A 17,719-nucleotide genomic window follows, 5' to 3' on the forward strand; every position below is an offset into this window, starting at 1 on the left:
ATACAGGGTCTCATGCCTTTTTTTGTGCTTTGTATCCCGAAGCCGTGTAAACACGTGATTTTAATAACCGTGCGCTGTGTCCCGGTCCCATGTTTTCACGTAGTTTACCAGCAGTGAAAAAGTACTGATAAAAGTCACTAGATGTCAATGAAATTATTAACATATAAACAAAGAATATTTTACAATACAATGATATTTGTTCATAAAATTATAAACTCTAATAAAAAAACAGAATTTTGGAAAAAAATTGATCGGAACCAGCATGAACACGATCACAATACTAGAGAAAAGAACAAAATTAGACTTCCATTTAGGAAAAAGGCAAAGTCACAAAATTCCATTTTATTTAAAGCAATTAAAAAGTATTACGAAATGGAAAAAAATATTTATGAAGAAAAAAACATATCAAAATTTAAAATAATGGTCAAGACATATGTGATAAACAATTTATAAATTAAATATATTTGCAATGTTATTATTAGAACACACATAACAATATGTATGATATGTGTGCCCTACTTTAAGATTTAAATTTTTTTTTAAATGCACTTTTTTGGACAGCTGGTAAACCTCGTGAAAGCACAGGACCGGAACACAACGCGTGGCTATATAATCACGTGTTTACACGGCTCCGGGATATAAAGTGTTAACTGCTACATTAAACATTTAAAGTTAAGCTCTTCAATTAGAATGTTTAATTTGAAATTCATAAATCTTAAAAACATGAGTTGGATCTTCTCCACACTGTTTGCATGGGTAGCATAATGAGGAGACCAAACTGAGGACCCATATTCCAACTGGCTTCTTACTAGAGTCTTGTATAATATAATGTTAATGCATCAACAGACTTAAACTCTTTTGTTATTTGATAACAAAGCCTAGGTCAAAGTCCAAAAACCGCATGCGAGCATCAAACAGAAGGCGACTAAACTACTCATATATAAGTAGTTTTACATTTGGACCCATTAGTTTCTTTGTAGACGTCGCTCGGTAAGCAACTCCTGATTTTAATTCAACTATGCCGTGTTGTGTCCTTTTAAAGTGTAAAAATACTGCTAGGATCTTACAGAAACAAGATGGGATCACATTTCATTTGTAATCAGCAAATTAATGTGTAAGTAGCAAATACATTAATTAAAAATTGAATTATTTTTCCATCTGTCAGATTGTCAAAGAAACGAAATGGAAATTTCGTAAGTTTTGCCAGGGTAGTAAAAAATTTTACCCTACTTTGCTCATATAATAAGAGAAATAATGAAAATTGAACCTCGGACTAAACAACACCGTGGTGGACAAATGACCGACATTATCTTTAAAACATAAAATATAATTTAACATGATATAAAAATATCCGTTTTTTGTAAAATAAAATTTGTTTTATATTTTACTTACCCCTTACTTATCTACCTGTTGTGTCAATCAATGTTTCCGCGTGCACAATAAAAATTTTAGAGAAATTAACAGATTGCTTTTTTTTTAACCTTACCTTGTGTTTTGACTATATTTTTTCTCATCGTGCAACATTACGCGGCGACATCACGAATGCGCGCGGCGAAAGTGGGGCATAGTGGGGACATTTTTGGACACAGTCCGATGTATTCAAATATGATGCTACGCTCTTTCTAGACTATTCTTAATTCGATGGGCATTGTTTAAAAATAAAGAATGAAATGAGCTTATATGTATTTTACAAAGTCATATATTTTTATAAGAACTCTTTTCCTTAAATGTTCCATAGATTTTCAAGGTCTCTGTTATCAATATATCTGTGGTTTGGTGTGGCGTTCTATCCTTCCTACATACTACCATACGGGGAAACGGCGTGAAGATTTGTTTATTAATAAATATGCAACATGGCGCTCTTTGTCAGGAACGACTGTAAAAATTGGATGTTTGCCGTAAATTTTAATGCAAAATAGATGTTTAAATCTTTTCTGCAAATCGCCCATATTGCAAAAATGGCGATGCATAAGTTTTACATTTATGAGTTTCTTTGAGCTATAATAAATATTATAATAACTGGTTATAAGTTATTCGATTATCCCACGTACTTGCAATGTTGCTAATGGTTGTATAATTAGCATTAGCAAATAATTCATTGGAAACAGAAATAGTAACTGCTAAAAAACTTATACAAATACACAAATCACCACGTTTTTTCCACGTAGAGATAAACAGATAGTATCATCATCATCATTTTCATTTCAAGCACTAAGTGGTGCGTCAAATGCAGTGTATTTTGATCATCCGTCACAAGCTGATTATGCAATGCGTAAAAGCACAATTAAAATAAAATAAGATACAAAAAAATCAAATAAACCGATCCTGTAGCAAATTTTAAAAAACCAATTTAAAAAATCATAACTCGAAAACTCTTCAATATCGCGGAATATACATGGGGGCGATTCGAATACCCCTCAACATGAGGCACCTACATTTTTCCTCTGGACGTCACTTCTACGACCTGTATACTGTTTATTCTTCTTTTCCTTTTCCGCATCCGCTCCTAAGTGGAGCATGTGGACATCACCAGTTGGCTCCAGGAGACCCTATCGCCAGCCAGCACTCTCGCTTCTTCCCATGTCAATCCAGCGCCCCTTAATTCCACCGAATAAATTCTGAAGATCATCATTGACGGCCTTCCAGGACGGCGTGATCCTGCAAGTTTAAAGAAGAGGCAACTTGGTTTTAGGTTCTCCTGAGGCATGTGCAGCACGTGTCCGAGCCAGGTCCACCGCAGCATTCTCAAGACGCTCGTTATAGGAGGCTGGTGCGTCCGTTCTCGGACTTCAATGTTAGTTATAAAATCGAACCACCTTATACCTAATATTCTTTTTAGGGACACTCTCAAAACTCAGAAGTTTGGTGCTTTGAGCTTTGGTAAGGTGCCAAGATTTTTTTGTTAACTAGGTGTTCAAATGTTATTTGTACAACTATCTTAGTAAATACATTACATTATTAAATTGCATGGTTGGCAAACGCGCTGACCACTACACCGCATGTACCATGGTTCTTTGTTACCAATTCCTGCAGGTTTTCTTTGTTGTAAGCAAACCTAAAACTTAATCATTAGTAAGACCGAGAAAGGCATGGCATGACCAAATCCAACCGTCAGCGCGCGTGCATGAGAAGATATGTGAATGTAAAATACTGTATGTAAAGACAGAATTATATAGCATTCTGTGATATCAGTCCGTGTCCAGGCGGATAAAGAATACTGTTCTGTGAGTGAAATAGAATACTACTCTTAGGTAAAAATCATGAAAAGGTAAATCGAGTGGAGATATATTCGCGCCTCGTAGTGTAGAAGTTGGCGCGTTAACCAACTATGCCTGAGGTCCCAAGTTCGATTCCCACCATTATTTTAAAGGTTCACGGCAAAATCAAAGCTAAACTGGCAGTGCACAACGGAGTTTTAGTCCCAACACCTATGTATAGAACTGGCAGAGGAAGGATGAAAGCCGAGTGAACGCGGTTGAAATGCGATCTCTTAGGCGAATGTTTGAGAAATCAATGTATGACAGGGTTACGAATGATGAAATCAGGCGAGAGTGTAAATCTGAGTCAAGTATAATTGATAAGATTAAGAAAGGGTCTCTGAGATGGTTTGGTCACGTAGAACGAATGGACGACGAAAGAATGGTAAAACAAGTATATATGGTGAAAATGAACGGCAACATGAGCCGAGGACGACCGAGGAAGACGTGGCATGATCAGATAAACCAAAATCTTAAGACCAGACGGTCATGTCAAAAGCAGACAGAACCGAAGGGCATGTATGACGAGATGTATGAATGTGGAAGAAGCTAGGAATGTATGCCAGGATAGATGTGTGTGGCGGTCCATTCTCTCTGCCTACCCCTACGGGGAAATGGCGTGATGGTAGTGGTAGTGTTATTTAGCATTTCGCAAGCGCTAATAAATTTAGCACGCTAACGAAATCGCTAAGAAAATAGCAATAATTGCGACTCGACTACATTTTTTGACACTGACAGTAAAAATGTAAGAAGTAATGTCAGAAAAATTCTCATGTCCGCGGTGTCATTTTTAAACTTACAATTTTGCCTTTAAACTCGCATCTACAACGCTGAATCCTTTGACATTGTTGCAAAACTGGACTCCAGCGCTGGTGACGTGAATATGTAAGGAGATTACCAATTAATTATAGTGGTACGCGATGTTATCGGCGCCATTTCGTTCTTCGACTGTCAATTTTTTGTTTACATTAGTTTCCTTTAGTTTTATGTTCTTAAAAGCGTCGATTTTATCATTTCGCTGTATATTATGCTGCTACGTTGGTCGTTTGTATTATATTTGGTGTTTGTATCGAAAATAACACAAATCCGAAAGAGTAGAATCGTAATTAAGTATGCGGTTTTATTATTTTATTCATATTTTTTTTCTTTCTTTATATTTATATTTGGACCCCTGTATTTAGTAGCCTTACGTGTCATGTACAAGGCTAAGGTACTCGGAAATAATCGTTTTTGTTTCTCTTGGAAATGGGATGTTCGATCACTGATTTTGGTTTATTACCTTATGAGTCCAATCACCATTGTTGCAAAGTCCAAGAACAATGGCGCGTGATAACTACTTTTAACGACAGTGTGGATATCTGTTGAGGATATTCCATCTTTCCTGCATTCTGTTTTAAGATTATGGCGTTGTAAACTGAAAAATGGGCACTGAAATAACAGATGTTCGATACTCTGCGAAGAAATATCATCGCGTGGACAATAGTCATCATTCCTTCATTTAAACCTATATAGGTAACTTCTAGTAGCTCGGTGTCCGGTAAAAAATTGGGTCGTTTCGAAAGTACTTTGGCGGTGGATGACGGAAGTTTGCTGCATCAGCCAGCGCCGGGTTTAGTGATTTTACCTGTAGAAGAAGCGCGGTAATGATCCTCCTGACGTTTCGCAAAGTTAAGGGGAAATTCTGAGAAAAAAGGTGCCGTTTTTTTACAACTTGCGGCTCTTGATCGTTCATCCGCTCTCTCATTTCCTACGATACCAGCATGTCCTCGTACCCAGCATATTTGAATGATCATCCCTCTGATTTTTAGATGCTTAATTTTACTCGGAATATCTACAATTAATGGATTTATCGACCGAGCGACAATCTAATAATATTTTTGCAATAACCCACCTCTCTGGCGGTTTTTTAATAACCATTCGAGAGCTTCTCATATAGCGAGTAGTTCAGCCTGAAAAACTGAGCAGAAATTTTGTTCAGATTAACCGAGCAGCCTACAGCTGATATGCTTAAATCTATTTAGCGAAAGTTAGTAAGTAAAAATAATAATTAAATCGAAGTGGTTAATATCAGCGGAGACAGCGGAGTTGCCAAGAAAAGTAGGACTAAGTTGGGGCTGCTTTCGGAAAGCCAAAGTATAATTTATTTAAACAATGTTTTAAGTATGTCCAAATGCTCGCAGACTGGCTGGATTTTCTCCCTGGGGAGTAGTTCATATTTAAATTTATTGAAAACACTGACTGTGGAATCATCTCCCATCTACCATCAAAAATGTCACTACATTATCTCTGTTTAAATCACGTCTGAAGAAACATCTCCTTTTTCTTCCTTAATCTCTCTTCCTTTCCTTTTTCCTCTTTTTCCCTTTTCCCATTGAGTAATAGTTTTGATGTAAGGTAATTTATAAACAAATACGTTTATTTCTATTTTTGTATATCTTTAGCTTTTTAATCTTTATTTTCTATTGAATATGTTCTGTAACTTGAATTACAAAAATTCAACTTTTATTTTATTGGTTGGTTGGAAGAAATTGCCATTTGGCAATAAGCCCTCCAATGTACAAATAACACAAAACAACAAAAAGTTAAATAAATAAAAAATAAAACATTTTTGAGAAGGGAATATGGGAGTCTAGGCATTTACAGGGCTTATAACCCTACAATGGCTGATTTAAGTGGCCACTTTACACACTGTGTAACATTCACCATTCTGCCTATGTTTTAACATCCACATTTCCTTGAATTGTACTCCAATTGACTACAAACGTGAGCAATTATTTTACGAACATTTTAATAAAACAATGTTTGAGTATGTCCAAATGCTTGCAGACTGGCTGGACCTAGAAGGTTATTTATATTTAAATTAAACATTGTTGAATTGACTACCCTGTAAAAGAAGAAGTATAAAACTTGGAAAATTGTTTTCAGGCGTTGCCTAGTAGGTGATTTGGTTCAGCCGGATGAATCTCACCCGCGTGATAAAGGTTTCAGCTCTTTTACTTCACAAAAGACAACAGATGGAAGAGTTGAGGAAATGTGGATGCCTAGACTTCCATATTCTCTTCTGAAAAATGTTTTCCCTCTCTGTTGCAATAAATTTAAATATGAACAACTCCCTAGGGAGAAAATTCAGCCAGTCTGCAAGCATTTGGACACACTCAAAACATTGTTGAATCAACTACCTGGTAAATGAAGAAGTATAAAAAATTAGAAAATTGTTTTCATTTGCCAAATAGTATGGAGTATCTTACACATGAAGAATGAAAGAAACTTACGGATTTTAAAAAAAAAGTTATGTTTATTGTAATAATGTAGTTATGTAAGAAATATTTAATAAGTATTTGTTATAATTGTAAATATATTAGTTAATATACAATGTAATATTAACTAACTTAAGTAAATAAATAAATAAATACAAAAAGGTGAAAAAAATGTTCGAGACACAAAAACTGTCTCCTGAAAAGTAATATGTGCATATTCTGCTTTTACAGAAAACTAAATTTTGAAGAATTGATCCAGCCAATGACAGGTTATAAGCCCTGTAAATGCCTAGACTTCCATATTCCTTCTCAAATAAATTTTCCCTGTTTCAATTAATTTAAATATTTTTACACAATATTGTGTTATTTGTTTACAGATTATTACATCATGGAGGAAATAACAATAAAAATAGAACCAGAAACCGACTTGCCAGAAGATGAGCCAACCGAAGCTTCGGACACGGAATTCTTTCCGGACAGCGAAGAATCTGTTCCGGTACCGAAACCAGCAAAAACCAAAAAGAAAATACGGTTCAAAGATGACCCGGAAGAGGCGGGCGTCGGTCAAAGCGACTTATTCCAAGTGGAAAATGAAACCGTACTTAAAGTCGAGCCCGCCGAGCCGCACACTCACGAAGTGGCCCTGGACACGGTCAGCACGTTCCTATCCAACATAGTCAGAGAAAACCTCATCAGGATGCAGCAGGCGCAGGAGTGCAACAGCGACAAGTCGGAGTCCAGCGAAAACGGCAAGCTGCAGCAGAGAATCTCGCTGTGCAGTTTTTGCAACTTCGCGACGACGAACAAAACAGAAATGGTTCTACACAGAAGGATACACCCGAAGCTGCGGAAAAAGCGCAGCGCGAAGAGCGGCCTCTTCCGCTGCGAGCTCTGCAGCTACACGTGCAAGTATTCCGGCGCCTTCCGCCACCACAAGCTGTCGCACGACGCCACGGTCGCGTACTCGTGCGAGTTCTGTGACTACTCGTCCAAGACGACGGCGCAGCTCAAGTCGCACCGGCGCAACCACCTGAACGAGATGCCGTACGCGTGCGACGAGTGCAACTACCGCTGCAAGTTCCTCTCGGCGCTCAACTACCACAAGGCGACGCACCTGAACATCACGCACTCCTGCGAGCAGTGCCACTTCATATGCAAGACCGCCATGTCGCTCAAGTCGCACATGCTGAAGCACTCGGACGAGCTGCCGCTCGCGTGCGACCTGTGCGCCTATCGGTGCAAGTTCCCCGCCGCCCTGCGCTACCACAAGCTCCGGCACATGTCGAAGCAGTTCTCCTGCGAGCTGTGCGGCTACTCCTGCCGGACGGCCAGCGAGCTCAAGTCGCACGGCCGCAGGCACGAAGACAAGCAGTATAAATGCCAGTACTGCAGCTTCGCGTCCAAGGTTGAGAAGACCCTCGAGAAGCACAAGATGAAGAAACACAGCGAAAAGATATCGTCGCGAATATTTTAACAAATACCGTTGGGGCACCGATCGTGGCGTGCGTTGATCATTAGTCATACCGGACATATTAGTTTGAATGCATTATGTTGAAGTAGTTGTCGAAGAGCTGATCACTATCGGAAGATACGTCAGCCACACCTTCCCATCGATGGTTTCGATCGAGCGATTACGAAGATACACTATCGACCCTGTATCTTTGATAATGTTTTGAGTTTGTCCAAATTTTTGTAGACGAGGACTGGATTCAACCCCCTGGGGAGCTGTTAATATCAATATATTACAAGAGATGAAAAACATTTTAGAGAAGGGAATGAGAAGTCTAGGCATCCACAGGGCTTATGACCCGTCATTGGCTGGTTAAGGTTGAATCCAGTCCTTGTTCAAACATTGTTGATAAATCCACCTGGTCCAAGAAGAAGTATATAAATTGAAAAATATTTTCAGGCGTTGCCTATAGTCCTTAAAATATAGCTTGATTAGAATGACAGCTGTCAAACTAATGTCATTAGTGATGGGAAATTACTGATCACTGATCAAATCGATTTTATCAGCTTTTTCATGCAATCGTGTAACTCCGTTTCAGAAAATTGATATAAAAACGCAAAAACAAGCCTATTATAGTGTGTTTAAGACAATTATTCACCAAAAATAAGACATTTATACCTTTTTCATGAACAACATCAAATGAATTATTTTTTTATTCGATTAATTTACATTGATCAATTTGTCCCGTCATTTTGGCAAAATGATGTAACCTTGTAAGAACGTCGTTAATAATTAGGTTTATTTTAGTTTTAAAGCTGATTTTATTTATTAATGTTGATTTATGTGTCAAGCATTGTACTAAAAACATAAATTAACACGCCAGATACAAATGATTTTTCGTGTGTCAATATAAATAACTCCTTAGACGTTACTACAAAGTTATGTTGTCACTTTTCTGACAAATGTCATTCTAATCAAGCTATATTTTAAGGACAATAGTATGTAGGTAAATAAATTCAAGCGTATGAATCTCACCCGCAACAATAAAGGTTTCAGCTCTTTAACTTCACAAACATCAACAGATGGAAGAATTGAAGGAATATAGATGTTCAAATATGGGCAGAATGGTGAATGTTACACAGTGTGTTAAGTGGCCACTTAAACCAGCCAATTACGGGTCATAAGCCCTGTGGATGCCTAGACTTCTTATTCCCTTCTCTAAAATGTTCTTCAGTTCTGTTGTATTATGTCTGTATCTTTGAGTTTTGAGGTCAAGATATCGATAGCTACTGGGGTCACCCGTATCCCACGGTGCAAATATCTACGTGACAAAAGTCAGTTGAAGCGAGTACTTTTTGTTTTGATTGCAATTTATTTAAATCACTCTTTTCCCAGAAGCCTATTTTAAATTTGAAAAAAAACCGAGTCAATTTGAATTTGGCATTGAACGCAAAGTAAAGCTGGACAGATAAAACAGCACCATCTGGCAGTTGAGATTTGAACATTTAAGATACTTACAGCGCAAACATCGTAAGGTACAATGGCGACACTTCGGAAGAAATATTGCCACTATGGAAAATAAATATTGCCATTGATTTTTTTTTCTTTGGTAGACATCTTCCTGAAAACACTCTTAATAAATTTATCTGGTAATTTGCCATCATCAGAATGCTTATTAAGGCTGTAATCTGATAAAAAGTAAGGAAACCGTTTTAAAATACATTTTGTTTTTAAGAACAAAGTTTTCAATTTCTACGGTACATTTTTAGTAAAATATTAATGCTCAAATCGGCCATCGAACGGTGTTCAAATTTTGCTTTTGAACGCCGTTCGGCTTCGAAAATGTCGATGTTTAAAAATAGGCAAACGGTGAATGTTACAGTGTGTTAAGTGGCCACGTGGACCAGTCAATGACCGGTCACTAGCCGTGTAGATGCCTAGACTCCAGCATCCTCGTCAAAGATATTTTCCGTCTCTGATGCAACAAATTTAATTCGCTTCTCAATTTGACATCAAAAAATTTACAACACTCATAAAATATAATGCATTTAAATGAAAATATCCCGTGTACACGAAGGCAAAATGATCAGACTTACGCTTTGGACACCAGTCCGGAGACTATGAAATATTGGAGTGAAATACATCTTTGATAACACAAAATAAGAAGGCTAAGCCACTGATGTGCCGTAAATTGAATTTTCAGGAGAATCAAAAACAAAAAACAAACCATCATGGTTTCTCCGTACAAGTAGGCAGAGAGGATAGAACGTCATATCACTCTGCCTTTGCATACAGACCTCGCCTCCTCTACATTCATACATCTTCTCATACACGCACGCCGATCATTCCGAATTTTGTCCATCTTCAAGTACAGTCCTGGTCCCGACCCTGATGTATGGGAGCAAAGTATGGACTTGGAAATACAGCGATGAAAGTAGGCTGAATGCCGCCGAAATGCGATCTTTCGGGCGAATGTGTGGTAAAACTATATGTACGATAGATGCACAAATGTTGAGATCCGTACCTTATGTAAGGCTGAGACAAGCATTATCGACAAAATCAAGAAAGGAGCTCTGCGCTGGTTTGGACACGTAGAACGAATGGACAGCGAAAGAACGGCTAAGAATATTTACAATGCGAATGTTGATGGATGCAGAAATAGAGGTAGACCGAGAAAGACATGGCACGACCAAATCCAACAATTACTTGAAGATGGACATGTCAAAAGTCGGAATAATCGGCGCGCGTGCATGAGAAAATGTATGAATGTAGAAGAAGCGAGATCTGTATGCAAAGATAGAGTGATGTGGCGTTCTCTATCCTTTCTGCCTGCCCTTACGGGGAAACGGCGTGATGGTTTGTTGTTGTTGTTGTTCAAGTACAGTAAAACCTCGTCTTTACATTCCTCAATTTTACGTTTTCCCGCTTTTTATACAGAAATGTTCAGAACTCATTTTTCTTCCTACATTCTCATACAAATATTCCCCCAATTAACGTTTTTTTTTTTTTAATTTTATCACCCCGGTTTTACGCTTAAAAATTTTCGGAATTCATTTGATGTGTCAAAAAAGCCAAAATTATGTCGCAATAATGATGCCGCGGCCCGCGCGCCACCGCGTGCGCCACGCGAATGAAGAATAAAAACAGGAAACAACTAATAAAGGATAAATTATTGTCTTAACCTAAATTCATAGCAGGTGCAGTGTAATTGACCTTTTTGTTTGAGTGTCTTCCTTTAGGGTTAGTCTGAGTTTTCATTTGAACAAAAACGTCGTATTGACTTCATGTGCAAATCATGATACGCAGTTGACCAACGTTTAGAAACAATGAAGTTTGAATATCATTAAATTGCGATGTTTAAAACATAATAGAAATATTTCAGTTATAAAAAAAGATGGTTTAAAAAGTTGTCATATAAGTGGAAACAATTTTGCCGCGATCTATATGACAGTTGTTTTTAGTGATGCCATAGAAAAAAAAGTGATACCGTATAAATGAAATTTCCCAACATTTAGGAAAAAAAAAATTTATGTAAATTCAAAATTCCATTTTATTTATTTACACATAAAATAATTTTAAAAGGCTGTTTTTAAATCAAATAAAAAAACACATTACATAATATTTTTTGAAAAATATTTTTTTATTTATTTTATTCAAAATATATTTATGTTATATTTATTGAGACATAAATCACATCTCCGAAACGGCGAGTCGTAGTGGCCTGAAATTTGGACACGTCATTTTAGATGCGATTTCAAGGTTAACGTTGCTATTTTCGAGTAAAATTTGAATTAACCTTTACTGGATAAAGGCTCAAACTTTATATGCATGCCTAGTGCGGCCCCGACATATTGCGCATAATCAACTGTCTTTCAATCAACTTTAATTCACAAATTTATCCCCTAAATTGAGAAAAAATAATATCTGAAGTAAATATGTTGATATAAGGAAAGTTTTTAAGCAACATAATACACGTGTCGGGACAATAAATGCCAAAAATCAATGTAAATCATGGGAAAATATTGGGAATCAATTGCCTGTGAAAACTGACTCCTTTAACAGCTTTGACGCTCCTACTGCTGCAAACGAACATACTGCAATTCACCACAGTGGATTTTTATTTATTATAACAGAAATATCCAAGTTATTTACAAACAAAGCCAAGCACAGCTACAAAAGAATCCGATCGAACGGATATGTTAATTTTGTCAAATAAAAGAAAATTGCCTCCAATTGGTTGCTAACCAACATCGCTTGCGTTCTATGAAACATAGTGGTAAGGGCTTCTCTCTAGGTTACGCATTATTACTCGGAGAATCCAACACACGGTATGTGGTTAATTACAGTTTTTTTAATTTGCATAAACTTGACAAATATTAAAAAGTGTCATATCTCAAAATATGGCTTTTGCAAATAACGGCCTTTTTGTCTATGACGGCAGTAAAGCGGCGCATCATTCGCTTAGCCTTTGCATCATTGATTTTATATTGTAAATTATATTGAAAATAAATTATTTCTGTTTTTCCCTGTACAATATTTTTTTATTTGAATTTAGTTCTCGTAAAATAAAGTAAGTATAAGAGCTGAAACCTTTATCGAATCTGACCCGCAACAATAAAGGTTTCAGCTCTTTAACTTCACAAACATCGACAGATGGAAGAGTCGAAGAAATACAAATTTTTCAAATGCAGAATGGTGAATATTACGCAGTGTGTGTAAAGACGCCACTTAAACCAGCCAATGACAGGTCATAAGCCCTAGACTTCTATATTCCGTTCTGTAAAATGTTTTTCATTTCTGTTGTAATATGTTCAATTCAATTAATTTATTTTAAATATTACATATACATTACAAACATATATTCAATACGTACATATTATAAAAAAGAAAAAATACACGAAAGAGACTCATGTCAAAGTAGTAGGAGAATCCTGCTCCGGAAAACCCCTTCGGATACATGGAACAGATCAATATCCAGAGCGATGTTGTTCAGCATAGCGGTAGCCCTTCCAACGGCAGGGTGGTCCTGCATATCGGAATAAGAAACAATCTATGCTGATGCTATCTTAGGTAATTATCAGGAACATACAAACCAATGCTCATCATAATTTCAGAATTATCGATCATACCGCGCAACAATCGATAAAAATGTGTAGTCAAATACACATTCCTTCTACTCTCTAAACTGCTGTAGCCAAGCATACCCTGGAGAAACTTGGTCGGGTAGAGCCGAGGATAATACCCGCACTCATGTAGATATATCTCAGAAACTTCTTTTGGATTTTCTCTATCAGAGAGTATTTCAGTTCATGTGGCTCCCAAATCATCGAGCCACTCTCGAGTCTACTTCGCACCGAGGAGTTGTAAAGAGTTCTCAGTACGCGGGTATTTTCGAAAACCCTGGCAGTACGCAGAACAAATCCTAACATCTTTAATGCATTAGCACTGATTGTCTCTATGTGTTCATGAAATGTCAGGGTGCTCACAAATCTAACGCCCAGATCCTTAACATTCGATGTTCGTATCAGATTCTGGTCATTCATTTTGTAGCGAAAAAAAAGAGTTTTTTGGGTTGTTATTAACAGCTCCAACAGGGGGTTGAATCCAATCCTTGTCTACAAAAATTTGGACCAACTCGAAACATGTCGATGAATCCACCTGGTCACGGCATAGTGGGGGGATTTTCGGACACAGTCCGATGTATTCAAATATGATTCTACGCTCCTTCTGGACTATTCTTAATTCTATGGTCAGAACAGCCTTTTATATTTTGTAATCTTCGAGACTTTTTGCAGTTAAGTCTCATTTATTAGCGAAAATAATAGGGTTGTGGTTATTTTAGGAAGATAGATGTATTTTAAGTAGATGCATATTTTTTTCCTGATTCCAAATATGTATTTAACTCATTTTCGAAAAAATGTTAGATGCGTCCATCTTTCTTATGACGGCAGTGTTCAGTCGACTTTTCTATGAGTAATCAAATTGATTGGATATGGTCTCTGATTGAATTAAATTTTAATTTGGAAAATGATTAAATTTTGTAAATGTTACCAACAATGAAACAAAGTATTTTTACTTCATAAAAATTTACTGCAAAAACTTCTTATACAATATTTTGAGTACGTCAAAATCCACATAGAGCAGCCTTTGCTCATTCCTTTCTCAAATGAAACCCCCATCTCTTCGATGTTCACACAATCGGTGCGTGGAGCTGAAAGTTTAAGATTATTTGCTTATTCAATAGAGAAATATCACATACTACAAATACCCATAAAAATATGTGAAATGGAGTTAGTAAAATTAATTGTACTTTCAAAATCAGTATGGATGGGTTTTCATTAATTATTTCTAACCTTTCCCTTACTGGCCTAAAAACTTCCGCGGGTTACGGTGCTGTGTAGTCACTACACATGCAGAAAATGAGAGATTTCAAATGGTAAAAGTGTAAAGATATTCTGAATCAGGTAGAAGAATTTGTGTACCTAGGAAGTGTGTTTACTAGGGATGGAAAGGAGGGTGAGTGCCGGGAACAGGGTGAACGGTGCGCTGAAATCTACTTTAGCTAACAAATGTTTATCGCAGGAGGCTAAACTAGCAGTTCACAACGGAGTTCTAGTGCCAGCTCTAATGTATGGGAGTGAAATATGGAATTGGAAAAATGATGATGAAAGTAGGTTGAATGCTGTCGAAATGCGATCCCTCAGGCAATGTGTGGTAAAAGGATGTATGATAGGTGCACAAATGTCGAGATCCGTGAAGTGTGTAAGGCTGAGACATGCATTATCGACAGAATCAAGAAATGGGTGCTGCGTTGGTTTGGACATGTGGAGCAAATGGACAGCGAAAAAACGGCTAAAAGGATCTACGATGTGAATGTTGATGAATGCAGAAAACGAGGAAGACCGAGAAAGACATGGCACGATCAAGTCCATCAAATACTTGAAGATGGACATGTCAAAAGTAAGAATAATCGGCGTGCGTGCATGAGAAGATGTATGAATGCAGAGGAAGCAAGGTCTGCGTGTGCAGTGTTCTTTACGTCTCACTCTCGATAATACGGGTATTTTTGGGAGCAAGAGAGACAATTTCTATGCGTCACATACGCGAACAGCAAAGTTTCTTGTACTTCTCCCTGACGCCCGTTAGCTGCGTTAGTATGCTTTAGTAGATGCCCGGCTCTCGTTGGGAGCGGTTCTTTTGCGCGCACTGAGAGCATTAATTGATGTTGTTTTTCATGTTTTTAGCAATTAGATTAAAAATATCATCACTTTTGACTTCAACTATAAATAATTGAAGCAATTGCCGAGCCGATGAATATTACACTTTTACGATTTAAAATCTCTCATTTCTTGCATGTGTAGTGACTGCACAGCACCGTAACGCGCGGAAGTTTTTAGGACAGTAAGGGATAGGTTAACGGATCGAAAAGGAAGAAATAAAAATAATATTACCGCATCCGCAATGGCGAGCCATTGAAGGGCCGACTGGAGGGGCGCATTCTTGGTCGGCAGCATGTCCCAGTTCCACGCCGTGAACGTGTTGGCCACATGCTTGACGCGCAGCTTGCGATCCGTTCCCATGTCCAGCGGCTGGCGGGATTCCGTCACGACGGAGACGTAGACATCAGACACTTCCGAGCCAACCAATGGCCGCCCGCGAAGGGATGCGGTGCAAGCTGGAACCGAACCGATCCTGATGCTATAGTTATCTTCAAAGAGGCAATATCGTCGTCTGTATGTATATGAATCAAAATGTGTATCCGAATAAGTTTTTATTTTGTTTGTCTGTGCTCTATATAAATTTGTTAACTTTTATAATATATTAAAATGTAATTGCCTAGCTTGGAACGGGGTATGTACCCTTGTTAGCTGGGCAAAGTGAACATGGAATTGTATTTTGATAAAGAGTGTGAATAAATAAATAAATAAATAAAGTGCAGTGCACTGCCAAGTAAAAATATGTTATAGGTAGCAACAAAAAAACAGGGATTCATTGCAATATTACACTCGTAAACATCATAATATTCAATACTAGCGCCAAAAGATCTAGCGAGATCGACTCCAGCGGACGATTTTCACATCTTGTCGACGCATGCGCAATCGTCCCTGTGCATGTTCTGTTTTGCACAATTCTTTACCCTGACTTTGTATGAAATATGTAATTTCTCCTAAGATCGTCATTTGAGTGAGATAGACAATTCTTCATACCGGTGAATCGTGCGTTAGAGAGAGAAGATAATATCCATACTCCGGGCATATTTGAAGTTGAAAGTGCGTTTGCAATGTCACTTTGAACATGCGTAATGACATAATGTTAGTACGAATTTACTTGATTTAGTATCCTATAACGAGCGTATAATGTTGGGCGAATCTAACTTCCTGGTTCCTATGCGCGGGCTGTCATCTGTCATAATATTGCTCGTTTATCACCTGTCATATTATTATAATATTATTGAACTGAATAATATACAAGTTGACAAAATGTAAAGAAATGCACTGCCAATGTTTTCGGTCAGGAGCCGCCCGTGGCGTATATATAAATTAATGAACTAATTAAAAAATATATATATAACAATTATGTATCGTATTATTAGCACAATGATTTTTTTAATGTTTGTTAATAAGATGCTTTTTTAAAGATATCAATTGAGGGTATATCTAGTTCTTAACGGTTTACTTACTCCCGTCACTCTGTTGTTTAATATACTGCGTAAAATACTGTTTGACATTGGCATCTTCGAACACTAAAGTCCTATGAGCTTCAGTACTGCCTTCAATCTTACACGGCAAATAGTGAATTGTTTCCAGATCATTCGAATCGTTTTGAGCCAGATTGTTTTCAATAACGATAGACATGTTAAGAATGATTCATTTAGTGACCATGTGCTATTATCTTTTGATGCTGTATTCTGTGTTATTATCGTATATTTTTTTGTAAAACGCCACAGTGAACCGGTCGAAATTTGACGTTTGCGTTTGCCACCAAAATTTAAGTCAAATTTTCCAGTCGATAGACAAAAATATGCCATAGACAAAACACAATTACTAAGGTAGGCACTTATATAATTGCAGTGAAATAAGAGTGGAAAAAATTCATTTTTGTGCCTATTTATGGGCTGGTATTCCAAACGCTCCCGTGGGCGAATTGTAATACATGTCGTTTGTTCCATAGGGCGCGATAAGTCTCGTTTTCGGGTTATTAAAAATATGTGTATTTTAACCTTTTATAAGACATCAAGAAAAAAGTCGTACAAGTACAAACATATATCACCAGAATTGGGGTAGTCATTTTCGAATAGTTTGTATTGATAATGTCCTAAGTCACAAAAGTGTATCGTAATAACGTATAATGGTAGATAAGGCTCCTACTCCAACTTTCAAATGCAATAGGTTAATTATCTTGTAAAAACAATATTAGGTTTGCAAGACGTAGGTTGCCGAAAGCAACATATTAATCAATATGTTGCTTTCGGCAACCTGCAGTAAATTATTTTTAAAAATAAACAAGTCAATATAATTTAAAAGTCAAGTATTTGAAACGTGTCTATAGCCACTGACGACATACGAACAGGGACTCTCACCACTCAAGCACTCAACGATTCATTAAAAAACAAATGCTCCATCTGTAAAAGTCTGAATAAAAAATGAAGAGTCAAAGATAATCCAGAGATTAAAAGAACTAATCATGGATCGTGCAGCAAAAGGCGAGGCAAAACGACATAATTAAATGGAGACCATGAGCAAACAAAAGAGGCA

The 17,719-nt window shown here is 37.2% G+C and overlaps 2 protein-coding genes across 5 annotated transcripts; one reads left to right on the top strand and one right to left on the bottom strand.

The window, feature by feature from the left end:
* Positions 1–478: 478 nt before the first annotated feature.
* On the top strand, positions 479–12,498 carry LOC148283697 (uncharacterized). 4 transcript variants are annotated; one of them, XR_015825537.1, is made up of 4 exons: positions 3,985–4,142; positions 6,892–8,760; positions 8,944–9,105; positions 9,847–11,338. XR_015825537.1 is itself a non-coding variant. In XM_088243450.1 (2 exons), the coding sequence occupies exons 1-2, from the start codon at positions 1,111–1,113 to the stop codon at positions 7,986–7,988; spliced, it is 1,101 nt and encodes a 366-aa protein (XP_088099576.1). In that variant the 5' UTR covers positions 479–1,110; the 3' UTR covers positions 7,989–12,498. The 4 variants fall into 4 exon arrangements, 2 of the variants coding, with proteins under 2 accessions (XP_088099576.1, XP_088099577.1); XR_015825536.1 differs by having other exon boundaries at positions 6,892–9,105; XM_088243450.1 differs by lacking the exon at positions 3,985–4,142 and adding an exon at positions 479–1,114 and having other exon boundaries at positions 6,892–12,498.
* Positions 12,499–14,033: 1,535 nt separating this feature from the next.
* Positions 14,034–16,990, bottom strand: LOC148283698 (uncharacterized). The gene is made up of 3 exons (XM_088243420.1): positions 16,645–16,990; positions 15,416–15,639; positions 14,034–14,175 (listed from the first exon to the last, which is right to left on the bottom strand). Exons 1-3 carry the CDS (start codon positions 16,817–16,819, stop codon positions 14,155–14,157), a joined length of 420 nt encoding a protein of 139 aa, XP_088099546.1. The 5' UTR covers positions 16,820–16,990; the 3' UTR covers positions 14,034–14,154.
* Positions 16,991–17,719: the final 729 nt, after the last annotated feature.

Source organism: Micrasema longulum, unplaced genomic scaffold, assembly GCF_059751315.1.
Source record: "Micrasema longulum isolate JH-2025_06_02 unplaced genomic scaffold, ASM5975131v1 h1tg000211l, whole genome shotgun sequence".
Lineage (NCBI taxonomy): Eukaryota > Metazoa > Arthropoda > Insecta > Trichoptera > Brachycentridae > Micrasema > Micrasema longulum.